General features: G+C 35.9%; 1 protein-coding gene across 21 annotated transcripts in view; it reads right to left on the bottom strand.

The window, feature by feature from the left end:
- Nucleotides 1-4856: 4856 nt before the first annotated feature.
- Nucleotides 4857-21237, bottom strand: part of PTPN20 (protein tyrosine phosphatase non-receptor type 20) — an 89866-nt gene continuing 73485 nt past the window's right edge. For 17 of the 21 annotated variants that reach the window (XM_074382150.1, XM_074382149.1, XM_074382148.1 and 14 more), the window contains 3 exons: nt 19919-20134; nt 7777-7839; nt 4857-7077 (listed from right to left, as the gene is read on the bottom strand). In XM_074382150.1, the coding sequence (XP_074238251.1) occupies nt 7012-7077; nt 7777-7839; nt 19919-20134 (345 nt within the window). In that variant the 3' untranslated portion in view covers nt 4857-7011. The remainder of the gene's footprint in view (nt 7078-7776; nt 7840-19918; nt 20135-21237) is intronic. The other 4 variants (XM_074382161.1, XM_074382164.1, XM_074382162.1 and 1 more) reach the window with 1 other exon arrangement.

The raw sequence follows: 21237 nt of genomic DNA, 5'->3' as shown, positions 1-21237 counted from the left end.
TTATTACAAATCCCTTATTCATGGTCCTTGGCAGTCTCTTTATGCCTCGATGATTTTCTCACATACGATGTGACCTGAGAAGTCAGGAATGGCCATTGTGCTCTAATGTCATAGCAAATGGCATGCCACCCAGCATTGGGGGTGGAAGTTGGTGCCAGGGGCCCAGTCATTATCTTCCCTAGAGGCTGTAAGAACCCTCACAGAAATAAGTTGACCCCACCGGTATGCCAGCCCAGACATCCTGGGGAGGCCCCAGCATGCCCCAGTTCCCAGTGGGAAGCAGCTCGGGAAGTCACAAAGAGACCCAGGCACCATTTGGTTTTGTAAGGCCATATAGTAAGGCTCCTACTCCTGGAAAGCCGGCCTCTTGATTCAGTCCTTTGTTGCTTTTCACTTAAATGTTTTTGTGTTCTGCTTCATGCAGGCAGAATTCCTGGTAAATAAGCCCTTCAGCACCCATAGAGTGCTATGCTTTGCTGGAGGTGTATTTTCCTGGTGAATGAAATACTGTTGACATACACATTTTGGTTTGGTCTGTGAAGTGCCTTCTATACAACTGATTTATAGGAGAGATGGTTCTAATCACTAGCATCTCAGTGGTGATCTTGAGGAGAAAGGCTTAACAGAGAATTTTTAAGGTGCTCTGTGGAGTATACTTAACCAAATCCACTCCCTCACCATACCTGAAAAAGAATTCGGGCATTGTTACTAGTGAGGAAGATGTGTTCTTTTACATAAAGGAATGTTTACTTGTTTTCCTGGGGTTTTGGTCTCCAAGCTAGGCTATATGATGAACTCAGCTTCCCAGTTGCGCTCCAATCCATTCTTTTTTTTTTTTTTTTTTTTGAGATGGAGTTTCACTCTTGTTGCTGTGGAGGCTGGAGTGCAATGGTGTGATCTCAGCTCACTGAAACCTCTGTCCACCTCCTGGGTTCAAGGGATTCTCCTGCCTCAGCCTCCCAAGTAGCTGGGATTACAGGCATGCGCCACCACACCTGGCAAATTTTGTATTTTTAGTTGAGACAGGGTTTCTCCATGTTGGTCACATTGGTCTCGAACTCCTGACCTCAGATAATCCACCCACCTGGGCCTCCCAAAGTGCTGGGATTACAGGTGTGAGCCACCACACTCGGCCCTATCCATTCTTTAGAATAGTCCAAGACAATACTTGATTTGTAGGAGAGAAACAATGTTTTACCATAAAATGTACTTCTGTTGTCAGTTTGCTGTAGATATCCTCTAGCAGATTAAGGTAATTGCCTTTTATTCCAAGTTCACTTTTAAAAAATATAGAACAGATGTCAAATTTGATTAGAATTTTTTCTGCATCTATTGAAGAATGGCTCTTGGGAACAGTATTTTCTGAGCTCTGGCATGTTAATTTCAATTTGCACCCTGTGCATCAAGGTCAGTTTTTCTTGATATAAAATATTTGGCGCATGAAAATCTTTCCATGGACTTATTAACCCTTTACTATATTATTAACTAACTTATTAACTCTTGACTATATTATCTCATCTTCTTTTGTTCTTTTGTACTAAAGCCTTACTCTTAAAAATCAGAAAATAATCTAATTTTCTTTTCCTCATATTCTTTTGCATAAATTCTTCCTCCCATTTTCTTTCTTCAAAATACAGCAATTTTACTAAAAACTTTATTTTTTAATAAATTATTTATTAACAAATTTATTAAACCTTGGTATTGGTCATACTCATTTGATGGTTTCAGATATGTACTATATTTCCACATATAATTTTAAGAACAATTATTTCAAGAATATTTTCTTTAGTTATTATTCTAAATATTTCTTGAATTAGTGAATTTGTTCTGAACGCTTGCTTTGGTTTTTTTCCTTTAAACTTCCTACTAATAGTCTTCTTTACCTATCATTGAGTTGTTTATGCTCTTAAGTCCTGTTTTCTTTCTACATTTTGTTTTGAAATTATTCCTAAGCTTTCTATTTCCTGTAAAGCATCAGTTATCAAATTTGTTGTGTTCCTTCTAGCTTATTGTTTTTATTCTAATTTTGTTACTTTCTTGATTTGTCATAGTGCTTTAAATTTGCCTTGTTCTGATTTTTATTGTTTCATCATGTTTTACTCAATTTTCCTATTGTCTTTAAGCTCATTTTGAAATAGTAGGGTATTGTTTTCTTCCCGAGCTGCTCGCCATTGAGAACTGTGTATTCAGGATATCCTTCTGGTGTACCTTCATTGTTTGTAGGGGATGCCATTCAGCTCCTTGGTTTTTTTTTTTTTTTTTTTTTTTTCTTAAGGTAACTTGTATGGGATTTGATCATAATCCTTTCTACTGCTTGTTTCCATGTGAATTTGGTTTTCCTGAACTAACCTTGACTTGGACAGACAGCTCTTATATTTTCACTAAGCTTACTTTCTGAGGTTTTCTGGCTCTATACTCCTCACTCACTTTTATGTGACCTCTTTTCTTCACCCCATTCTCTTCATTCCACTCAATTTTGATTCTAAGGTTTCTGCTTAGTGTGACTCTGTTCTGGAAAGGAGCCTTGACTAATCACCTTTTAGAGTAGATAAGAGCTACACTGCTCTAACCCCTTGAGGCCCTACCATGTGCTCCTCACACTTTTCCACTTTGAAAGTGAGCAATGCCCATCTGGTTTCAGATGCCATCCTTGCTTAGCCCCACCACACATCCTAGTAAAGATCTGTTGGATCTTCTGGCTGGGTTCAGGCCCATTAGTTGGTAAATAAAACTGGCCCTTCACCAGAGTTTGAGAAGCATTGCTGAAGGAATCAGAGGAGGGAGAGATGAGCGTTAGAAGGCTTCGTGGAAGAGAGGCCCTGGAAGGCAATCAGGATGGAAGCGAATGTTGAAGTTCCCCAGCTCATCCAGTCCCATCCGTTCCCTCAAACATCACTTTCAAGGCAAGCATTCCTCCAGGTCTGGGTTTTCAGCTCAGGAATCTTTTTTAACATGAAACTTGTAGAGATTGCATAGGTATACCAAATTCAGCAGGAACCCAACGAGTGCATTACTTTCCTCCCCAAATGTTTTCCCTGCATCTCACACGTTTTGTTGTGTTTTCATTTTCATTCCATTCCAAATATTTTGTAACTTCTAATTTTTTCCTTGACTCATGAGTTATTTAGAAGTATGCTGTTTAATTTCCAAATATTTTGGGATTTAAAAAATATCTTTATTGATTTCTAGTTAATTCCATAAGTATATTTTATATAGTTCCCTTCTTTTGAAATACGGTGAAACTAATGGCCTAAAATATAGTCTCTTTTGGTGAATGTTCTATGTCCACTTGAAAAGAATGTGTATTCTGCTGTAGTTTAGTGTTCTCTAAGTATCAGTTAGGTCAAGCAGGTTGGTAGAGTTATTCAAATCTTTTACATCTTTACTTATTTTTCATTTACTTGTTCCATCAATTACTCAGAGACATGCTAAAATCTCAAACTCTATGGATTTGCATATTTTTCCAATTTTACCTATCAACTTTTGTTTCATGTATCTGAAGCTCTGTATTTGAAATGCTATCTTTAGCATATAATAGATTCACAAATATAAAGGGGTCTGTAATGCTCAACTCTATTTTGTTTCATCTATCTATCTATATATCCAGGTACTAGAATCACATTGTTTTAATTAATGTGACTTCAGATAATACTTTGACTATTGCTAAAGCAAACCCTTTTCCTTTCCTCCAGTTAATTTTTCTTTCTCAAAAATATCTTGGCTCTTTTCATACATTTACTGTTCTTTTAGAATGTAAGCATCATCTGTTACTTAATGTTTTTGTTAAGTTTAATCTTAGTTACTTCATCTCTTTTATAAAATATATATCTTAAAATTGCCTGTTGTGTAGGGATATTTTTCCTGTTGAAGATATAGAACGGGGGTTGGCAAACATTTTCTTTAAAGGGCTAGGTGGTAAAGACTGTGGGCTTTAGAAGCCATGTGATCTCTGCTGATACTATCACTCAGCCATTGCCATAATACAAAAGCAGCCATAGACAATATGCAAACGAATGGGCATAAAACTTTATTTACAAAAAAAAGAACAAGTCAGATATGGCCTGTGGGTCATAGTTTGCCAGCTATAGATGAAGAGACAGATAATAGATATAGAGAAAGATTAATTTTTACATAGTTATCTTGTATCTTAACTTCATAATAAATGTGCTAATACTATTTTGGAGTTGAGTCTATTGTTTCTATGCAGACAACATACAAACAAAAGATAATTTTGTCCTAGCTTTCCAATTTTTACAGCAAATATTCTACTTTTGTAGTCTTACTGCATTGGCTAGAAAACTCTAGAGCAATACTCAGCTACTGTGCTAACAGGAGGTATTGTTTTGTTAATAGGAGGGCTTTTTTTCACCTACAAATTTAATGTTGCTGTTGGTTTCTAAAAAATGTTCTTTGTCACATTCAAGTTTCAGATACCATGGTTGTCTTCAATCTTTTAAGATCCCTTCTAATTCCAGTTGTTTAATTATGAGGTAATGTTTTTTGATTGTGGCTATAGACAAATGAGTGTTCCAGTGTGCAATCCATCACCCCCATTGAATATTAATGATTTGATTTCACTTAACAGAGATCTTCTCAATCTTCTTCTTCAATTACATGAACCTCAAGACAACATAGAAGAAAATGAATTCTTCCTGGGAATTAGAAAAAATTAAAGTAGAAAATAAAAGTTTTTGGCTTTAGAATTTTTAAAGGTGTTTTCCTTTGAGGACTTTTTCAATAAAAATAAATCACTAAAATAACTTTTGAGTAATAAAGGTAAACTTAGCTGAAAATTCAATAATGTTCTAGGGAGATTGAGGTAAAAAGTTCAAAGAAAAATAAATTACTAATTCTAATTAAAGAAAAAAATACACAATGTTTATTTCCAAAAAGCTTTGGTCTCACATGTAAGCCTCAAGAACATACTTTAAAAATATGTATTTAAAATTGCAAGTTAATAAATGTATATATGCTTATATTTAAATTTCCCTTTCCTCCAGTTAATTTTTCTTTCTCAAAAACAACTTGGCTCTTTTCATACATTTACTGTTCATTTAGATGTAAGCATTATCTGGACATGTTTAAAAGTACTTTAAAACTTCCTTTAGCATTCATATACTCACAGGTGTCGATCAGAGTTTTGTATTCATATCACAGGCAGAAACTGATTCATTATTGATATAAAATTATTTCAAATAGTCAAAAGTTTTCAGTTTGGCATTCACCTTCCAAGAATGAAGTGAAAACAAGTGCAATTAGTATTTCCATAGTCACTCCTTTAATTTCCCTGGAAAACTAAAAATTAGTCCAGCTGTAAAAATATGAGGCACACATTAAAGAAGAGACATGTTTAACATCAAACATTGTGGGATTTTTCTTTACAAGACTATTTCAAGGCCCAGATAAATAAAAATACTTCAGGCAATACACAGTAAATATTTTATTTTAATGATAGCACAGAATTCTTCTCAAGAAAACTGTTATACATTATATCTATTATTTTAAGGTAACAGAGAGAAAATAAAATTAGATACAAATATTAAAGGCCAATTATCAAAATGAAATTAATGTTTAACAGACTATTATTTATATGAACAGTGTAAACAGAATCATCTATTTGATTTCATATCAAATATATTTCTGGCATATAATTATTTTTTAAATGAGAATTATCAATTATTCAACCAATTCAAATATACTCATTCAGCCAAAAGAACAAAACAAGCCTCTTAGAAATTCAAGATTTATAGATTAATATTAAACATTTTCTCAATACATAGAATAGTCTGATCTTCAAAGTTAAACTGTAAAACACACATATCAATTGTTTTATAGCTTATAATTAGGTATAACTGGTCACCAAAACTCCTTGTATAAAATATCACTATTAATTGTATGAGGAAATTAATGCAATAATGGCCACAATCTTTTCAAAAACAGAATATGGAAGTTTCCATTTTCATGACTATGAATCTGGTTTTCCAAAATCTGGTTCCCAAATCTAGTTTCTAAATGTTTCAGCAGAGGTGAGATAGTAATGGAAATAAATGATTTAATGGAACTCTGGAGAAAAAACTACCATAGATCTGAGTTTGAAAAATACATCAGGCATGAGAGATATCATGAATGACTCAGAATTATATAATAATGCCTATATCAAACTTTATTAGTTAGCTAAAGGGCAAAGAGTAAGAGGCAAGTTAAATATAATACTTGCTTTTAACAAAGCAGACTGAGTAATACGTTAAGTGTTAGGGTGGGATAGGAAAGAACTCAGGCCTGGCAAAAATTTCCTCTTGGACTTTCTATATAAACATCTATTTTAGTTTTGGACTGTTCCCCAAAAGGAGCCCTGCCCATCTATGAAATGCTTCCCAGACCAACAGGTCCTGGTCTAGCTGCTGCAGGAGGGCAGCAGCGTGAAAATGTAGGAAATGCAAGCCAATTTGTGTCCAAAGTCAGTCCACCCTAACTGGACTCTTTTTAAATTGAGTTATTCAAATGCCAGCTAGAAGTACAGACTCCAGCTAAAGAACATGAATAGATATCTGTCTTAAAAATGCCTGGAAGAGGTCATGATGTGATCCTGTAGTTTACTGGCCTTATTTTCTCCCAGAACAAGGGCTTATAAAGTCTTGGAAATTCTCAGCTCTCTCCAGCCACCTTTCCAAATAAAATCTTAATGAATATAGTTTAAATCCTTTATTGGGCTCTGTAATCCCTTCAACCAAACAGCCAAGCTGCCATTATTTTATGTAACATCTGTTTCACTGGAAAACGTGGGAAGATATTTTTATATCGTCTAGCAAGATCAATGAATAAACACTGTTCACCCCAAGCCAAACGATGTTGCCCTTCAGGGATTTTTAAAAAAGAAAATAAATTGATAAACCAAGAAAGCAGATTGTATGCATAGCAAAGCCCTTCAGCACAGTGCGAAGGTGTTCTTTATGAGGAAGCTCAAAGCCATGCCACTTGGTAATTTCAAATGAGAGGCAACAGATGTTTTTCTTAATCCAAAGTCAGAAGTTTCCGAAGAACTTCAAGCACGATACTGTAACAAAAGTGATACTGCTCCTATATACGTATATATGAAAAACAACAGAATGTTAAGTAATCAAATTATCAGGATGAACTTTCAGAAAACACATTTGAAATTTTCAACCACACTGGAAAGTTTCTAAAAAGAGCAAACATTTAACTATAAGCTCTTAAGAACTTTATGCGAATACATTTTTAGAACTATGAGGAAGATAAATGATCATAATATAGTTCTGGGCCTAGAACTAGTTACCTGAAGGCTTAACACAACTGATTTTTATTATTATTTATACTCTATTAGTCTGCTCTCCCAATGATTACTAACGAATCTGTGACATAAATGATGTATTTTTATGACATCCGAATAACTTTGAAAGTTTAGTGGCAAGTTAATATCTAAAAGTGCTATCTAGAAATGTTTTTAAAATAACTTCAGATGTTACTGAAATAGCACGGCATTATGGACAAGGCATGTGTTTGGACATCAGGAGACCTCAGCTTCAGGCTTGCCTCCTCCCCTTCTATCTGAGTGATCCCATAGAGCACCTTCCTTGCTCTGAATTTGAAGGACTTGGTCAGGAATACCAGAGCACCAGAGCAAAACTGATGTTTCCCTCAAACAGTAGGAATTCAGTTAGATTATGTCAAAAAAGAGGTTTATAAGCAGTAAAGTGTTATGCAATGTCAATCTTTATATTCATTATTCTTATTATAATGTATGTGGTGAAAGCTTACCTTGGTTTGAACCATGCCAGAACGTTGTTCTCTCATTTGGGCCACTATATCCATGATGTTGAACTGTAAGAAGATGACAGCAATTCTGTATGATCCACATAGGGGGAAAAACAAACCCACAGATTGCCAAAAGGGTAAAAGAGATGTCAAGATTTAACCAGAAAGATCTCATTTTTCAGCACAAGAAAATGTACTATTTTTAACCTAGTCCAATAGATCAGGAAAACTTGTTTTAACAGGTTTCCCAGAGAAAGCAGGAAGCAATCATTGATAATAAGAAATGCTCTCTAAAAGAAGTAACAAATTTGTTCTTGTGTGTCCCTGTTTGTTATCCAAAGGCAGAATTTAAAGCAGCACTGTAATTCTGGAAAGGCACAGAAGACTTTGTGGCCCCAACAAAAGCGTATCTGTTTCTTATATGAAGAGCTGAGCCCTGTTGGCTCACACGGAGACCAGGAGCAACACTCAGCCCAACACTAGATTCTGCACTGTGTGTGGACACCAGTACAGCTGGGTGTGGCCATTGAGTTGGTGCAGGCCTACAGAGGCCTGTTGCTGGTCCACAGTGAGTCGAGAAACTGGGAGTAAGTGCTCAGAAACTCTTATGGCAATTTGATACTGTCAGAGCGCTGAGAAGTGTGCTCAGCTGAACAGGATATAAACCAGCTCAGGTGTTGCTGAACTTGCTTGTAGAGTCACATGTGCTACAAGCTGAGTATGAGTCATTTCAGCAAGACATTGTGGACACATGTAAGTTGTGTCAACTGTAACTCCAAAGTATATAAAAACAAACAAACAAAAAAAAGCATTCCTTTTTTTATAACTTTTCATGTCATTTTTATACTTAAAATTTTTAAGCCTTTTTAAAAAAATCTTTTTTTTGTTTTTTAGAAACAGGGTCTTGCTCTGTTGTCTCAGCTGCTAGAGTGCAGTAGTGTCATCGTATCTCCCTGCAATATCAAACTCAAATCCTCCCTCCTCAACCCCTTGAGTAGCAAGAACTATAGGTATGTGCCACCATGCCCAGCTAACTTTTTTATTTTTGTTTTTGTAGAGATGGGGGTTGCACTATGTTGCCCAGGCTGGTCTCAAACTCCTGGCCAAAAATGATCCTCAGCCTTGGCCTCCTAAAGTATTGGGATTATAGGCATGAGCCGCCACATCTACCATAAAAACATTTTATTTTACATTATAGATATACAGGAAATTGTTCAGGGTGGCCCTGTGTATCTTTCACCCAGTTTGCCTCCCATGATGTCATCTTGTTTAAACATATATAATAACAAAACCTGGAAACCAACATTGGGACAGTCCACAAAGCTTAATTTAGATTTCACCAGTTTTACATTCAGCTGGGAGTGTATGAGAGTGTGTGCACACACATGCACACAGCTCCATGCAATTGTATCACACGTGAAGATTCATATAACTATAACCATAGTCCAGATACAGAGCTGTTCCACCACATGACTTCCTCCTGCTCTCCCTATAAAGTCACACTCACCCACCCCAATCTCTAACCCTTGGCAAATGGTAATCAGTTCTTCTTCTCTATACTTTTGCTATTTCGAGAAGAAACAGCAAAAATTCATTTTATGAATAAAATCACACAATATCTAACCTTTTGTGATTAACTTTTTTCCCACCCAGAATAACTTGGAGATAATTTGCTTCTTTTTATTGCTAAACAATATTCCAGGATGTGGATGTGTGCCAGTTTATTTAACCATTAATTTGTTGAAGGACATCTGGGTTGTTCCAGTTTTTGGCTACTGTGAATATAATCTGCTATGAACATTTATATACAGGTTTCTGTGTGAATATAAATTTTGATTTCTCTGGTATAAATGCCCCAAAGAGTGCTATTGCTGGGTAATATGGAAAGTTTTTTTTTTTTTTTTTTTCAAGAAACTGACAAATTGTTTTCCACAGTGGCAGTACCAGTCTACATTCCCAGTGTATGAGTATGGGTAAAGTATGAGCAATTCAGTTTCTCCAAATCTTCATGTAATTCTCCAAATCCTCACCAGCATTTCTCGAAATTTTCATCAGCATGGGGTGTTGTCACTATTTTTACGTAAGCCTTTCTGATAGGTGTGTAATGCTACTCATCCAGGTTTTAATGAGCAGTTCCCCAAAGGCAAATGAAGATGAACATCTTCTTATGTGCTTGCCATCTGCATATTCTCTTTGGTGAATTGTCTGTTCACGTCTTTTACCTATTTCTGCTTTTCTTTTTTTTTTTTTAACTATTGATTTTTGAGGATTCCTTATAAATTCTAGATCCAAGGCCATTGTTGGGCATGTGACCTACATATAGCTTCTCTCTAGCTTGTTTTTTTGTTTTTTATCTTCTTCATAGGGTTTTTCACAGAAAGTAAGATTTTAGTTTGCTTTCCCTATAAGATCATCATAGCAACAATGCCTGTTCTCACCACTCTTATTCAACATAGCACTTGGCATTTTAGTACAGCAATAAGATCAGAAAAATAAGTTAGATGTACCCATACCAAAAAGAAAGTGAAAAATCTATATGCAAATGGCATGACTATTTATATAGGATAATACCAAAGAATCTAAAAAAAAAAAAAAAAAGAAAAAAACCAACAAAACCTCTAAGAACTAATAAGTGAGTTCAACAAGGTCACAGGGTATAAGATCAACAAACAAAAATCAACTGAATTTGTACATACTAGCAATGAATATGTGGAAACTGAAAGTAAAAACACAATACCAATACCATTTACAATTGCTCCAAAGAAAATGAAATACAATAAATTTAACAAAACATATACAAGATCTATACATTGAAAATGACAAAATGCTGATGAAAGAATTCAAAGACCTAAATAAATAGAGATATTTAGCATGTTCATGGACTGGAAGATTCAATACAGTAAAAATGTCAGTTCTCTCCAACTTATCTGCAGATTTAAAGCAATTTCCATCCAAATCCCAGCAAGTTTTTTTTTATAGATGTAGCCAAACTAATTCTAAAATTATTAGGGAAGGCACAGACCCTAGGATAGCTCAAACAATTTTGAAAAGAAAGAATAAAGTCGGAGGAATCATTCTATCTGATGTTAAAGCTTACTGTATCACCACAGTAAGGTATCAGCAGAAGGACAGACATATTGATCGATAGAACAGAATACAGAACCAGAAACAGGCCCATACAAATATGCCCAATGATTTTTGGCAAAGGTACAACAATAATTCGATGGAAGGAGAATAGAATTTTCAATAAATGATATTGAAGCAACTGGCCATCAATAGGCCAAAAAAAATGAATCTTCATCTAAATTTCATAATTTATTAACTCAAAATGGACTATGAACTTAAATGTCAAATATGAAATTATAGAATTTTCATAAAAGAACATGAAAAATTATTCAGGCCCTCAGCTAAGTGATGAGCTGTTAGACTTGACATCAAAAGCATGATCCATAAAAAGAAAAACTAATAAAATACAATCTCATCGAATTAAAAACTGTTACTTCTTTAAAAGCATTTTTTTAAATTGTAATTTAAGATTAGGCAAATTATGGAAACACATTTAAATTATTAATTTTTAATCAATTTACTGACTATAAAATAGGCATCACTGGACTATTTAGTTAAGACACAGCTTTCTGAATGTGGCTATAGTGGTTAATGAAATAATGAAAATGGAAGTGACTGCAAATAAATGAAGACCAAGAGTTATATTATTTTCACTTGGAGTTATGATTCCTCATATATTGAGTTTTGTAGTCATTATTGATTGTGAAGCTCTAAAACTACACTTGTGTTATTTGCAAAGATGTACTGGTTAACAAAGCAAAGGAACCATTTTTTTTTTTTTTTTTTTTTGTAATTTACAAAAAAATAATTCAAAGATAAAATAACTTTCTTAAAGAGAATTAGCTTAAAAAGCCAACAGAGGACTTCTTTTTCCAAAATAATAGTGTAGAAGCAGGCTGGCTTCACATTTTTACAAAGAAAACCAAAACCAAATATACAGCACTGCAAGCATCACCAACAATATCCCAGAAATCAAATACAAGGAGAATACACCTGGGTCCACAGAGATGAAGAAAAAATTCTTAAGTAGACAGTAAGAGAATTGGGTTTCCACATCTATGATGACTATCTGTCCAACTTGCCCAGCACCAAGTGTGCAAAAAATCTCCACCTGTCTCATGATTTCTACACTAGAAAAAGTGACAGCATTAAAGTGGAAAACCAGGTTTCCCACCATCTGTGTTCCCTGACAGGACACCTGTCCCTACCTCAACCCACAGGAAGCACACTACATGTGCCTGAAGAAAGAAATATCCTGAGAACAGTCAGAGACAACAGGTGAGGTGGGACTACCATCCCCAGCCCTGGAAACTCTGGTCTGTAACTCAGCTAAAGGAGATGCCAAACCAGAGTCATTGTTTAGTAGCACCACGTTGCAAAAGATATGTTGCACAGGTCCCCTGGGCATGAATCCCTAGCCACTTTTCTCACATTGCCATGATATCCCCTTTGAGACCTTCCCTATTTGGGATGAGCCGCTCTCTGATTTTTTACTGGAACCAAGGCACACTTGGTCATAAGGTGACATCTAGTGCCAAAAAGAAGGCAGCAATTTAGCCTCTCACCAAACAAAACAAAACAAAACAAAACAAAACAAAACAAAACAAAACACAGGTACATTACAAAGAATCTATAAGCAAACATATTCATATAAAAACAAAAATAAACTAGACAGAGAACACTGGAATAAATAACTAATCCTTCATTCAAAGACATTAATACAAAATATATATTTCTTGCGCATCCACAAAAAACTGCAGCCAACTGGAAACCATGACCTCCCCAGATAGATAAAGCAAGGAACCAGTGATTGACCCTAATGAGATGGCTCTATGAGAGCTCCGTAATCGGTAATTCAAACTAGTATTAATAGCTTTGAGGAAATTCAGAGATCTCCAAGGCAACAGAAAAGCAATCCACAAATTTATTAGACAAATTTTAAAAACAGATTGAAATAATTTAAAAATCAAATAGAAACCTTGGAGCTGAGATATATATTAGCTGAACTGAAAAATTTATCACAGCCTCCCAATAGCAGAATAAATCAAGCAGAGAAAAGAATCAGTGAGCTTGAAAATAGGATAGTTGAAAATACAGTCATAGGAGAAAAAATAATAAAAAGGAATGAAGATCGTCACCAGGTACAGAAAATTACCTCAAAAGACCAAATACAAAAATTACCGGTGTTCAAGAGGGAGCTGAACAAAAGCAAGGGGTAGAAAGCTTACTCAAAGAAATAATGACAAAAATTTCCAAAATGTGACATATATAAATATTCAGGTATAAAAGGGTCAAAGAATATAAAACTGATTCAACCCAAATAAGGTCACACCAAAGCATATAACAATAAAACTCTCAAAGTTCAAGGATACAGAGAGGATCTTAAAAAGTAGCAGGAGAAAAGAGGCAATTAACATACAAAAGAGCTCCAATTCATCTGGCAATTGACTCTCAACAGAAATCATATAGGCCAAGAACAAGTGTGATAAATTTTCCAAGTAGTGAAGTAAAAAACCATAAAAACCAAAACCTGTTATCCAAGAATACTGTATTCAGCAAAGGTACTTTCAAATATGAAGGAGCGATAAAGTATTTTTCAGGTAGGCAAAATCAGGATTCACCACAACCAGACCTGACTTGCAGGAAATGCTAATGCTAAAAGTTCTTCAGAATGAAAAATAAGTAAATAAATAAACATTCAAAAAAAGAAAACTTTTCAAGGCATAAAATCTACCGGTAACATTAACAATATGGACAAAGCCAGAATACTCTGTTACTGTAATGATGGTATGCAATCCACGCCTAACTCTGGTACGAAGCTGAATAAATTCATGAAAAGCTATAAGATAAATTCATGAAAAGCTATAATAGCTACAGCAACCTATTAAAAGAAAGGTGATATAAAAAACATAAATTTAGACAAGAAGCTGATGAAATGTGATAGATATGGAGTTAAAGCATAGATAATTTTTTTTAAAAATTTTTTCTTTGTTTCTATTCTTTACTTTGTGATATAAGTTGTCACTTTCTAAAAATAGCTTCTTGAGATCCAGTCAAGGCAAAAAGAACTGGGAAGTTCCTATGCCTGTCTGCTGAGCAGAAGACCCTGGGCTATGGGTGCCACATCAGCTGTATACCCATGGCAACATGGCCCTGCCTGGAGACCTCACACCCTTAACCCACTATATCAACAAACCACCTGTAGACATACTACACAATTAGCTCTGACCCCCAAGCACAGAGGACCAGCAGACCTCCAACGTGCTGTGGATCTCCTGGTGACCTAATCTTTGGCTCAAGGTGCCCCAAGAGAGGGGAGAGCACAGGCCACTATGGTCCCCCTTGAGGTTAAGGAGACGTAGGCATGGTGCCAGTTACTGGAGGGGGCTCCCCTAAGGCCTGGAAATGGACCTGGCACAGAATCATTGCTACTTCTCCCCACCCTTATTGCTACAAATGCACTGAAATAGAAAAGAGCTGTGTGGCTGAAGAAGAGTCTTACTATCAAGCACCATCTACTATCAAACACCATCTACTGAAGTGAAGCCTAAATTACAACACCAAAAACTCTTCCAGTAAACATTGCCTGTGAAATCCAGTGCCAGACTCTATCCACAAATATTAATAAATATCCCATACAGAGCCTTGGCCCTCTGAAAGCACCCAGAAATAAAGTCAACTGACTATACTCAGCTTACACCACAGTCAAAATCTTAAGGGATAAAAAGAATATAAAAACAAAAAGCCTCATCGAAATGACAGCAAATTCAAAAACATAACAGAACACCAGCCTTCTCAGAGGAGAAAAAATTTAGTGCAAGAACTTTGGTAATTCAAACAGTCAGTGCCTCCTTATCTCCAAATAATTGCACTGGTTCACCAGAAATTGCTCTTGACTATATTGAAATGGCTGAAATGGCAAACATAGAATTCAGAATATGGGTGGGAAGTTTAATGAGTTTCATGAGACAGCTGAAACCCAATCTAAGGAATTCAGTATAATGATCCAAGAGTTAAAAAGCTGACAAAGTCATTTTAAGAAACTAACAAACTGACCTTCTGGAATTGAAAAATTCACTACAGAAATTTCATAATACAGTTGGAAGCATTAACAACAGAATAGACCAAGATGAGAAAAGAATCTCAGAACTTGAAGACTGGTCCTTCAAATCAATTCAGTCAGACAAACACAAAGAAAAAAGAATTTCAGGTCAGGCATGGTGGCTGATGCCTGTAATCCCAGCACTTTGGGAAGTTGAGGTGGGCAGATCACTTGAGGCCAGGAGTTCGAGACCTGCTTGGCCAACATGGTGAAACCCCATCTCTACTAAAAATACAAAAACTAGCCGGGAATGGTGGCACACACCTGTAGTCCCAGTTACTTAGGAGGCTTAGGCACAAGAATTGCTTGAACCTGAGAGGCGGAGGAGATCTCAGTCAGCTGAGATCACACCACTGCACTCCAGCCTGGGCCACAGAGCAAGAGTCTGAGAAAGAAAAGAAAAAAAAGGAAAGGAAAGAAGGAAAGGAGAGGAAAGAGGAGAGAGAGGAAAGGAACTTTGAAAATGAACAAAACCCCCAAGAAATAAGAGATTATGTAAAGAGACCAAGCCTATGACTCACTGGCATTTCTGAAAGAGAAGACGAAAAAACAACTTGGAGAACATATTTGAAAATGTAGTGCACAAAACTTTTCTCAATCTCAGTAGAAGTCAACAGGCAAATTTAAGAAATTCAGAAAAGTCCTGTGAGATACCATACAAGAAGACCATTCTCAAGACAAATAGTTAACAGATTCACCAAGGTCAATGCAAAAGAAAAAATCCTACAGGCAGCTAGAGAGAAGGGTCAGATCATTTACAAAGGGAATCCCATCAGGTTAGGGGAGGATCTCGCAGTAGAAACTTACAAGTGAAAAGAAACTGTGGACCTATTTTCAGCATTATTAAATAAAAGGAATTCCAAACAATAATTTGATATCCTGCCAAACTAAGCTTCATAAGGGGAAATAAAATTCTTTTCAGACAAGCAAAGCTAAGGAAATTCATGAACACTAGACCAGCCTTACGAGAGGTCCTTTAAAAAGTGCTAAATGTGGAAATGAAAAAAGAGTACCTGGCACCACAAACACGAAAGTACATGGCCCACAGACACTATAAAGCAAATATACAATCAAGTCTACAAAGCAACCAGCTAACAACATGATTACAGCATCAAAATCTCACATATCAACATAAACCTTGAAGGTAAATCATCTAAATACCCCACTTAAAAGTCTTAGAATGACAAACTGTATTGAAAAAACAAGGCCCAACCATCTTCTGTCTTCAAGAGACCCATCTCACATGTAAGAACACCCACAGGCTCAAAGTAAAGAGATGGAGAAGGATCTATCACACAAATGGAAAACAAAAAGAAAGCAGGGGTCACTATTCTTATATCAGATAGAACAGACTTTACACCAACAATGATCTAAAAGGACAAAGAAGGACATTACACAATGAAAAAGGGAACAATTCAAAAAGAAGACTTAGCTATCTTAAATATACACACGGCCAACATTGGAGCACCCAGATTCATAAAACAAGTTCCTCTAGACCTATGAAGAGATGTAGCCACACAGTAATATGGGAGGACTTCAACACCCAAGTGACAGGATTAGACAGATCATCAAAGCAAAAAAATTAACAAAGAAATTCCGGACTTAAATTCAACACTTGGCAAATTGGACCATATAGCAGACATCTATAGAATACTCCAAAACCATAGAATATACATTCTTCATATCTGTACGTGGACTATACTCTAAGATCAACTACATGCTCAGCCATACAGCAAGTCTGAAAATGTTTAAAAACAGTGAAATCATCTCAAGCATAATCTCAGACCATAATACAATAAAAATAGAAATTACTACCAAGAAGATCTCTCAAAACTACACAATTACATGGAAATTAAGCAACTTGCTCCTAAATGACTTTTGGGTAAACAATGAAATGAATTCAGAAATCAAAAAAATATTCTCTGAAATTAATAAAAACGAGACAAAATAAATCAAAATCTTTGGGATGCGGCTAAAGTGGTGCTAAGAGGTGTTTACAGTGCTAAATGCCTACATGAATTAAGTTAGGGAGACCTTAAATGAACAATCTGATGTCACACCTAGAGAAACTAGAACAAAAGGATGGATCAATCCCAAACTAGCAGAAGAAAACAAATAATCAAAATCAGAGCAGAACTGAATGAAATTGAGATGCAAAAATCCATAAAGATCAACAATTTTTTTTTTTTTTAGACAGAGTCTCATTTTGTCGCCCAGGCTGGAAAGTAGTGGCACCATCTCAGCTCACTGCAACCTCTGCCTCTTGAGTTCAAGCAATTCTCCTGTCTCAGCCTCCCAAGCAGCTGGAACTACAGGCACCTGCCACCACATCTGGCTAATTTTTGTATTTTTAGTAGAGACAGGGTTTCACCGTATTGGTCAGGCTGGTCTTGAACTCCTGACCTCAGGTGATCCACCTGCCTCAGCCTCCCAAAGTGCTGGGATTACAGGCATGAGCCACTGCACCTGGCCTGTTTTTTGAAAGAATAAACAAAATTGATAGACTGCTATCTAAACAACAAAAAAGAAAATCTAAGCACAATCAGAAATGACAAAAATGACACCACAACTAATCCTACAGAAACACAAAAGATCCTCAGAGATTTTTTAAATATCTCTACACACAAAAATTAGAAAATCTAGAGGAAATGAGTAAATTCCTGGAAACACACAACCTCCCAAGATTGAACCAGGAAGAAATTGAAAACCTGAACAGACCAATAATGAATTCCAAAAGTGAATCAGTAATAAAAATCCTACCAGCCAGAAAAAGGCCCTGGATCACATGAATTCACAGCTAAATTCTACCACCTGTACAAAGAACTGACACTAATCCTACTGAAACTATTCCAAAAAATTCAAGGAGGAAGGCCTCCTCCCTAACTCATTCTATGAAGCCATTATCATTCTGACACCAAATTCTGGAAGGGACACAATGAAAAAAATGTTTCAGCCAATATCTCTGATGAACATAGATGCAAAAATATTCTCAACAAAATACTAGCAAAACAAATGCAACACACATCAAAAAGATAATGTACTATAATAAAGTGGGATTTATTCCCAGAATGCAAGGATGATTTGACATATGCAAATCAACAAATGTGATACATCAAATCAACAGAATGAATAACAAAAACCATATAAGAATCTTAATAGATGCAGAAAAAGCATTTGATAAAATTCAACATGATTTCACGATTAAAAAAAAAAACTCTCAACAAATGAGGCATAGAAGGAACATATGTAAACACAATAAAGACCATATATGACAAACACACAGCTAACATCATACTGAATGGAAAAGAGCTTAAAGCCTTTCTTCTAAGAACTGGAAAACAAGACAAGAATGCCCACTTTTACCATTCTTATTCAATATAACATTGGATGCCCTAGCTAGTGCAATTAGTCAAGAGAGAGAAATAAAAGACATCCAAACTGGAAAAAAAAAGAAATTTAATTGTCCCTCTTTGCAGACAACATGACTACACACACACACACACACACACACACACACACACACACACACATCTCACCCAAAAGTATGGCTCTACCAAAACACCCTTAGAACTAATAAACTAATTCAGTAAAGTTGCAAGATACAAAATTGACATGCAAAAAGTCAGCGGTATTTCTAGACACCAATAACGAACTAGCTGAAAGGAAATAAAGAAGGCGATCTTATTTACAATAGCTATAAAACAACACCTAAGATAAATTTAACCAAAAAAGTGAAAGACTTCCATGAGGAAAACCATAAAACACTGCTGAAAGAAAGTGGAGAGGGCCAAAACAAATGGAAATAATCCCATGCTAATGGACTGGAAAATGGAGTACTATGCAGCCATAAAAAAGAGTCATCCTGCCATTCACAGAAACATGGCTAAGTTAGAGAACATTATATTAAAGAAAACAAGTCAGGCACAGAAAGATAAATACTGCATGTTCCCATTCATATATGAGAGCTAAAAAATCGAGCTCATGGAAGTAGAGAGTAGAACTGTGGGTATTAAAAGTGATAAGGAGAGGTTGGCTAACAAACACAAAATAACAGCTAGATAGGAGGAATGAGCTCTTGTGTTCTGAATCACTGTAGGGCAAATATGGTTAACTATAATTTACTGCATATATTCAAAAAACTAGGAGAGATTTTCAGTGTTCACAAAACAAATTATAAATGTTTGAAGTAATAAATATGTTAACTACCCTGATATGATTACTACACATTATATACATGTATCTATAGATCACTCTGTACCCCACAAATATGTACAATTATTACATGTCAACTAAAAATAAAAGGAAAAAAAACAAAGAACACAGATGGAATCCATTTTAACAAACAAAACTTGGGAATAAAAATAATCATAAAGGGAATATTGTAATCATTATGTCTGATTCCTATGTCTATCTCTTAGCTGGTTCCAAATTAAAAGGAAAAGGATTGTTAATTATTGACTCAAACTCAGTTACATTATTATATTTATTTTGCAAATGAAAAAACTAGGTTTGAGAGAAGATGAGTAATTTACACAAAGTCACCAAAATCTAAAGCATGTGGGGAACCAGCAGTCAGTCTCATTAACTCTGAAGTCTACATTTTTTCTCATATTCTCATGTGCTTGTTAGTTATATTCATTTAAAACAAGCATACTTCATCAACATTCTCTAGTAAGAGTCTAAACACCATATGCAAAAGATACAGGGAAGGAAAAGGAAATGGAACTCACATTTTCTGTATCTACTATGTTCCAGACACTGTCCTAAGCCATTATTTACATTACATTACTTTAAACCTCACAGACACCCTCAGGAACCTGCAGCAAGTTCGGTGAGAATGAGGTATCCAAAGCTCATGTGCTTTTGATTTACTAAGTTGTTTCTGAAGACCAAATATTAGTCTCCCAAATGATCCGGCTGTTAAATGTCGTGTGTTTGCCAACAGCACTGGTATATTTCCTTGATTCACACACTTACTGAACAGTTCTTTACGATGGCACAGAATACGACATCTGCACATAGGAACACCCCTGTCCGGCCTATGCCAGCACTGCAGTGAACAATCATGGGTCCCGTCAGGTGGCTCTTCCTTGCATAACGAACATACGCTATGAAGCTATCTGCTGAGGCAGGAGTGCCATGGTCTGGCCATTTGGTGAACTGCAACTGTTTTACAGAGTGAATAGTTCCCGTCTATTAGAGAAAAAGAAACAGAGCAAGAAAGATATTTATTGATTTCTTATATTAGAAGCCTCATGCCAACTTCTAATATTCAATTGATAATAATAGCTATATGGTATTACCTGGATGTTATATAGAGCTTTCAAAATGTGCTCAAATTCATTTTGATGTTTGTAAGAATTCTGGAAGTTGCTAGGAATAGAGGTTTTCTGCATTTTACAAAGGAGAGCACAGTAACAATAATAAAAATACCAGTACCAACAGGTAACAAAATCAAGCACGTGCTATGTACCAGGTGCTGTGCCAGGGGCTTCACATGAATTCTCTCCTTTAACCCTCACAGCGACCATGTGAGGTAAGCACCACTTTATCTCCATTTTACAGATGCAAGTGTAAGAATGTGGGGACTGAGAGCTGTACGCTAGGTCAGAAGGCTCACGTGGTTAGAGTTGGAACTGTAATGCAGGTGTCTCGAATTCTAATCTACCATCATTCTTTACCACGAGAGGGCAGGAAAACCAAGATTTCAAAATACTTAGAGTGAAAGATGAACTGTCATGTTGGGAATAAGACTAAAAGGCACTCTATCTTAGTTTAGAAATGGCATAAGAAATTTAATTAAGACACGAAAGTGTCTGACAAGAGGAACCAATCTCTTTCAGTGATGCGGACAGGGCAGTCAATGACCAGGAGAGTAGATTGTGGGCCCCACTATTGTGCTGAGCCCCCTTGAAGCGCAGTCATGAAACTCTTCCCAGGGTTGTCAAACAAAGCATTTTAAATTTACCTATATCTCATCCAAGGGGATCATGACCCTTTCCTCGGTGTGAAGCCCTTATTTTATCACACATAGGACCTTAATAGAAAAACCCAGAATGAGTTTCTCACTTCTCTTCTGCTTCTCCCTTGTGCAACTGTTTTTCCTAAGCTTCCTGAATAAAGGTGCTGGTGTTCAGAGCTCTATTTTAATCCATAGTATCTACTGAAATTAGTGATAGTTAATTTTATGCGTCAACTTGGCTAAGCCTCTGTACCCAGAGTATTAGGCCAAATATTATTCTGTATTTCTGTGAAGGTATTTTTAAGATGAGATTAACATTTAAATTGGTGGAAAT

Source organism: Saimiri boliviensis, chromosome 12 (genome assembly GCF_048565385.1).
Source record: "Saimiri boliviensis isolate mSaiBol1 chromosome 12, mSaiBol1.pri, whole genome shotgun sequence".
Lineage (NCBI taxonomy): Eukaryota > Metazoa > Chordata > Mammalia > Primates > Cebidae > Saimiri > Saimiri boliviensis.
Note: the sequence above shows the minus strand (reverse complement) of the source record. Positions and strands in the feature narration are given on the sequence as shown.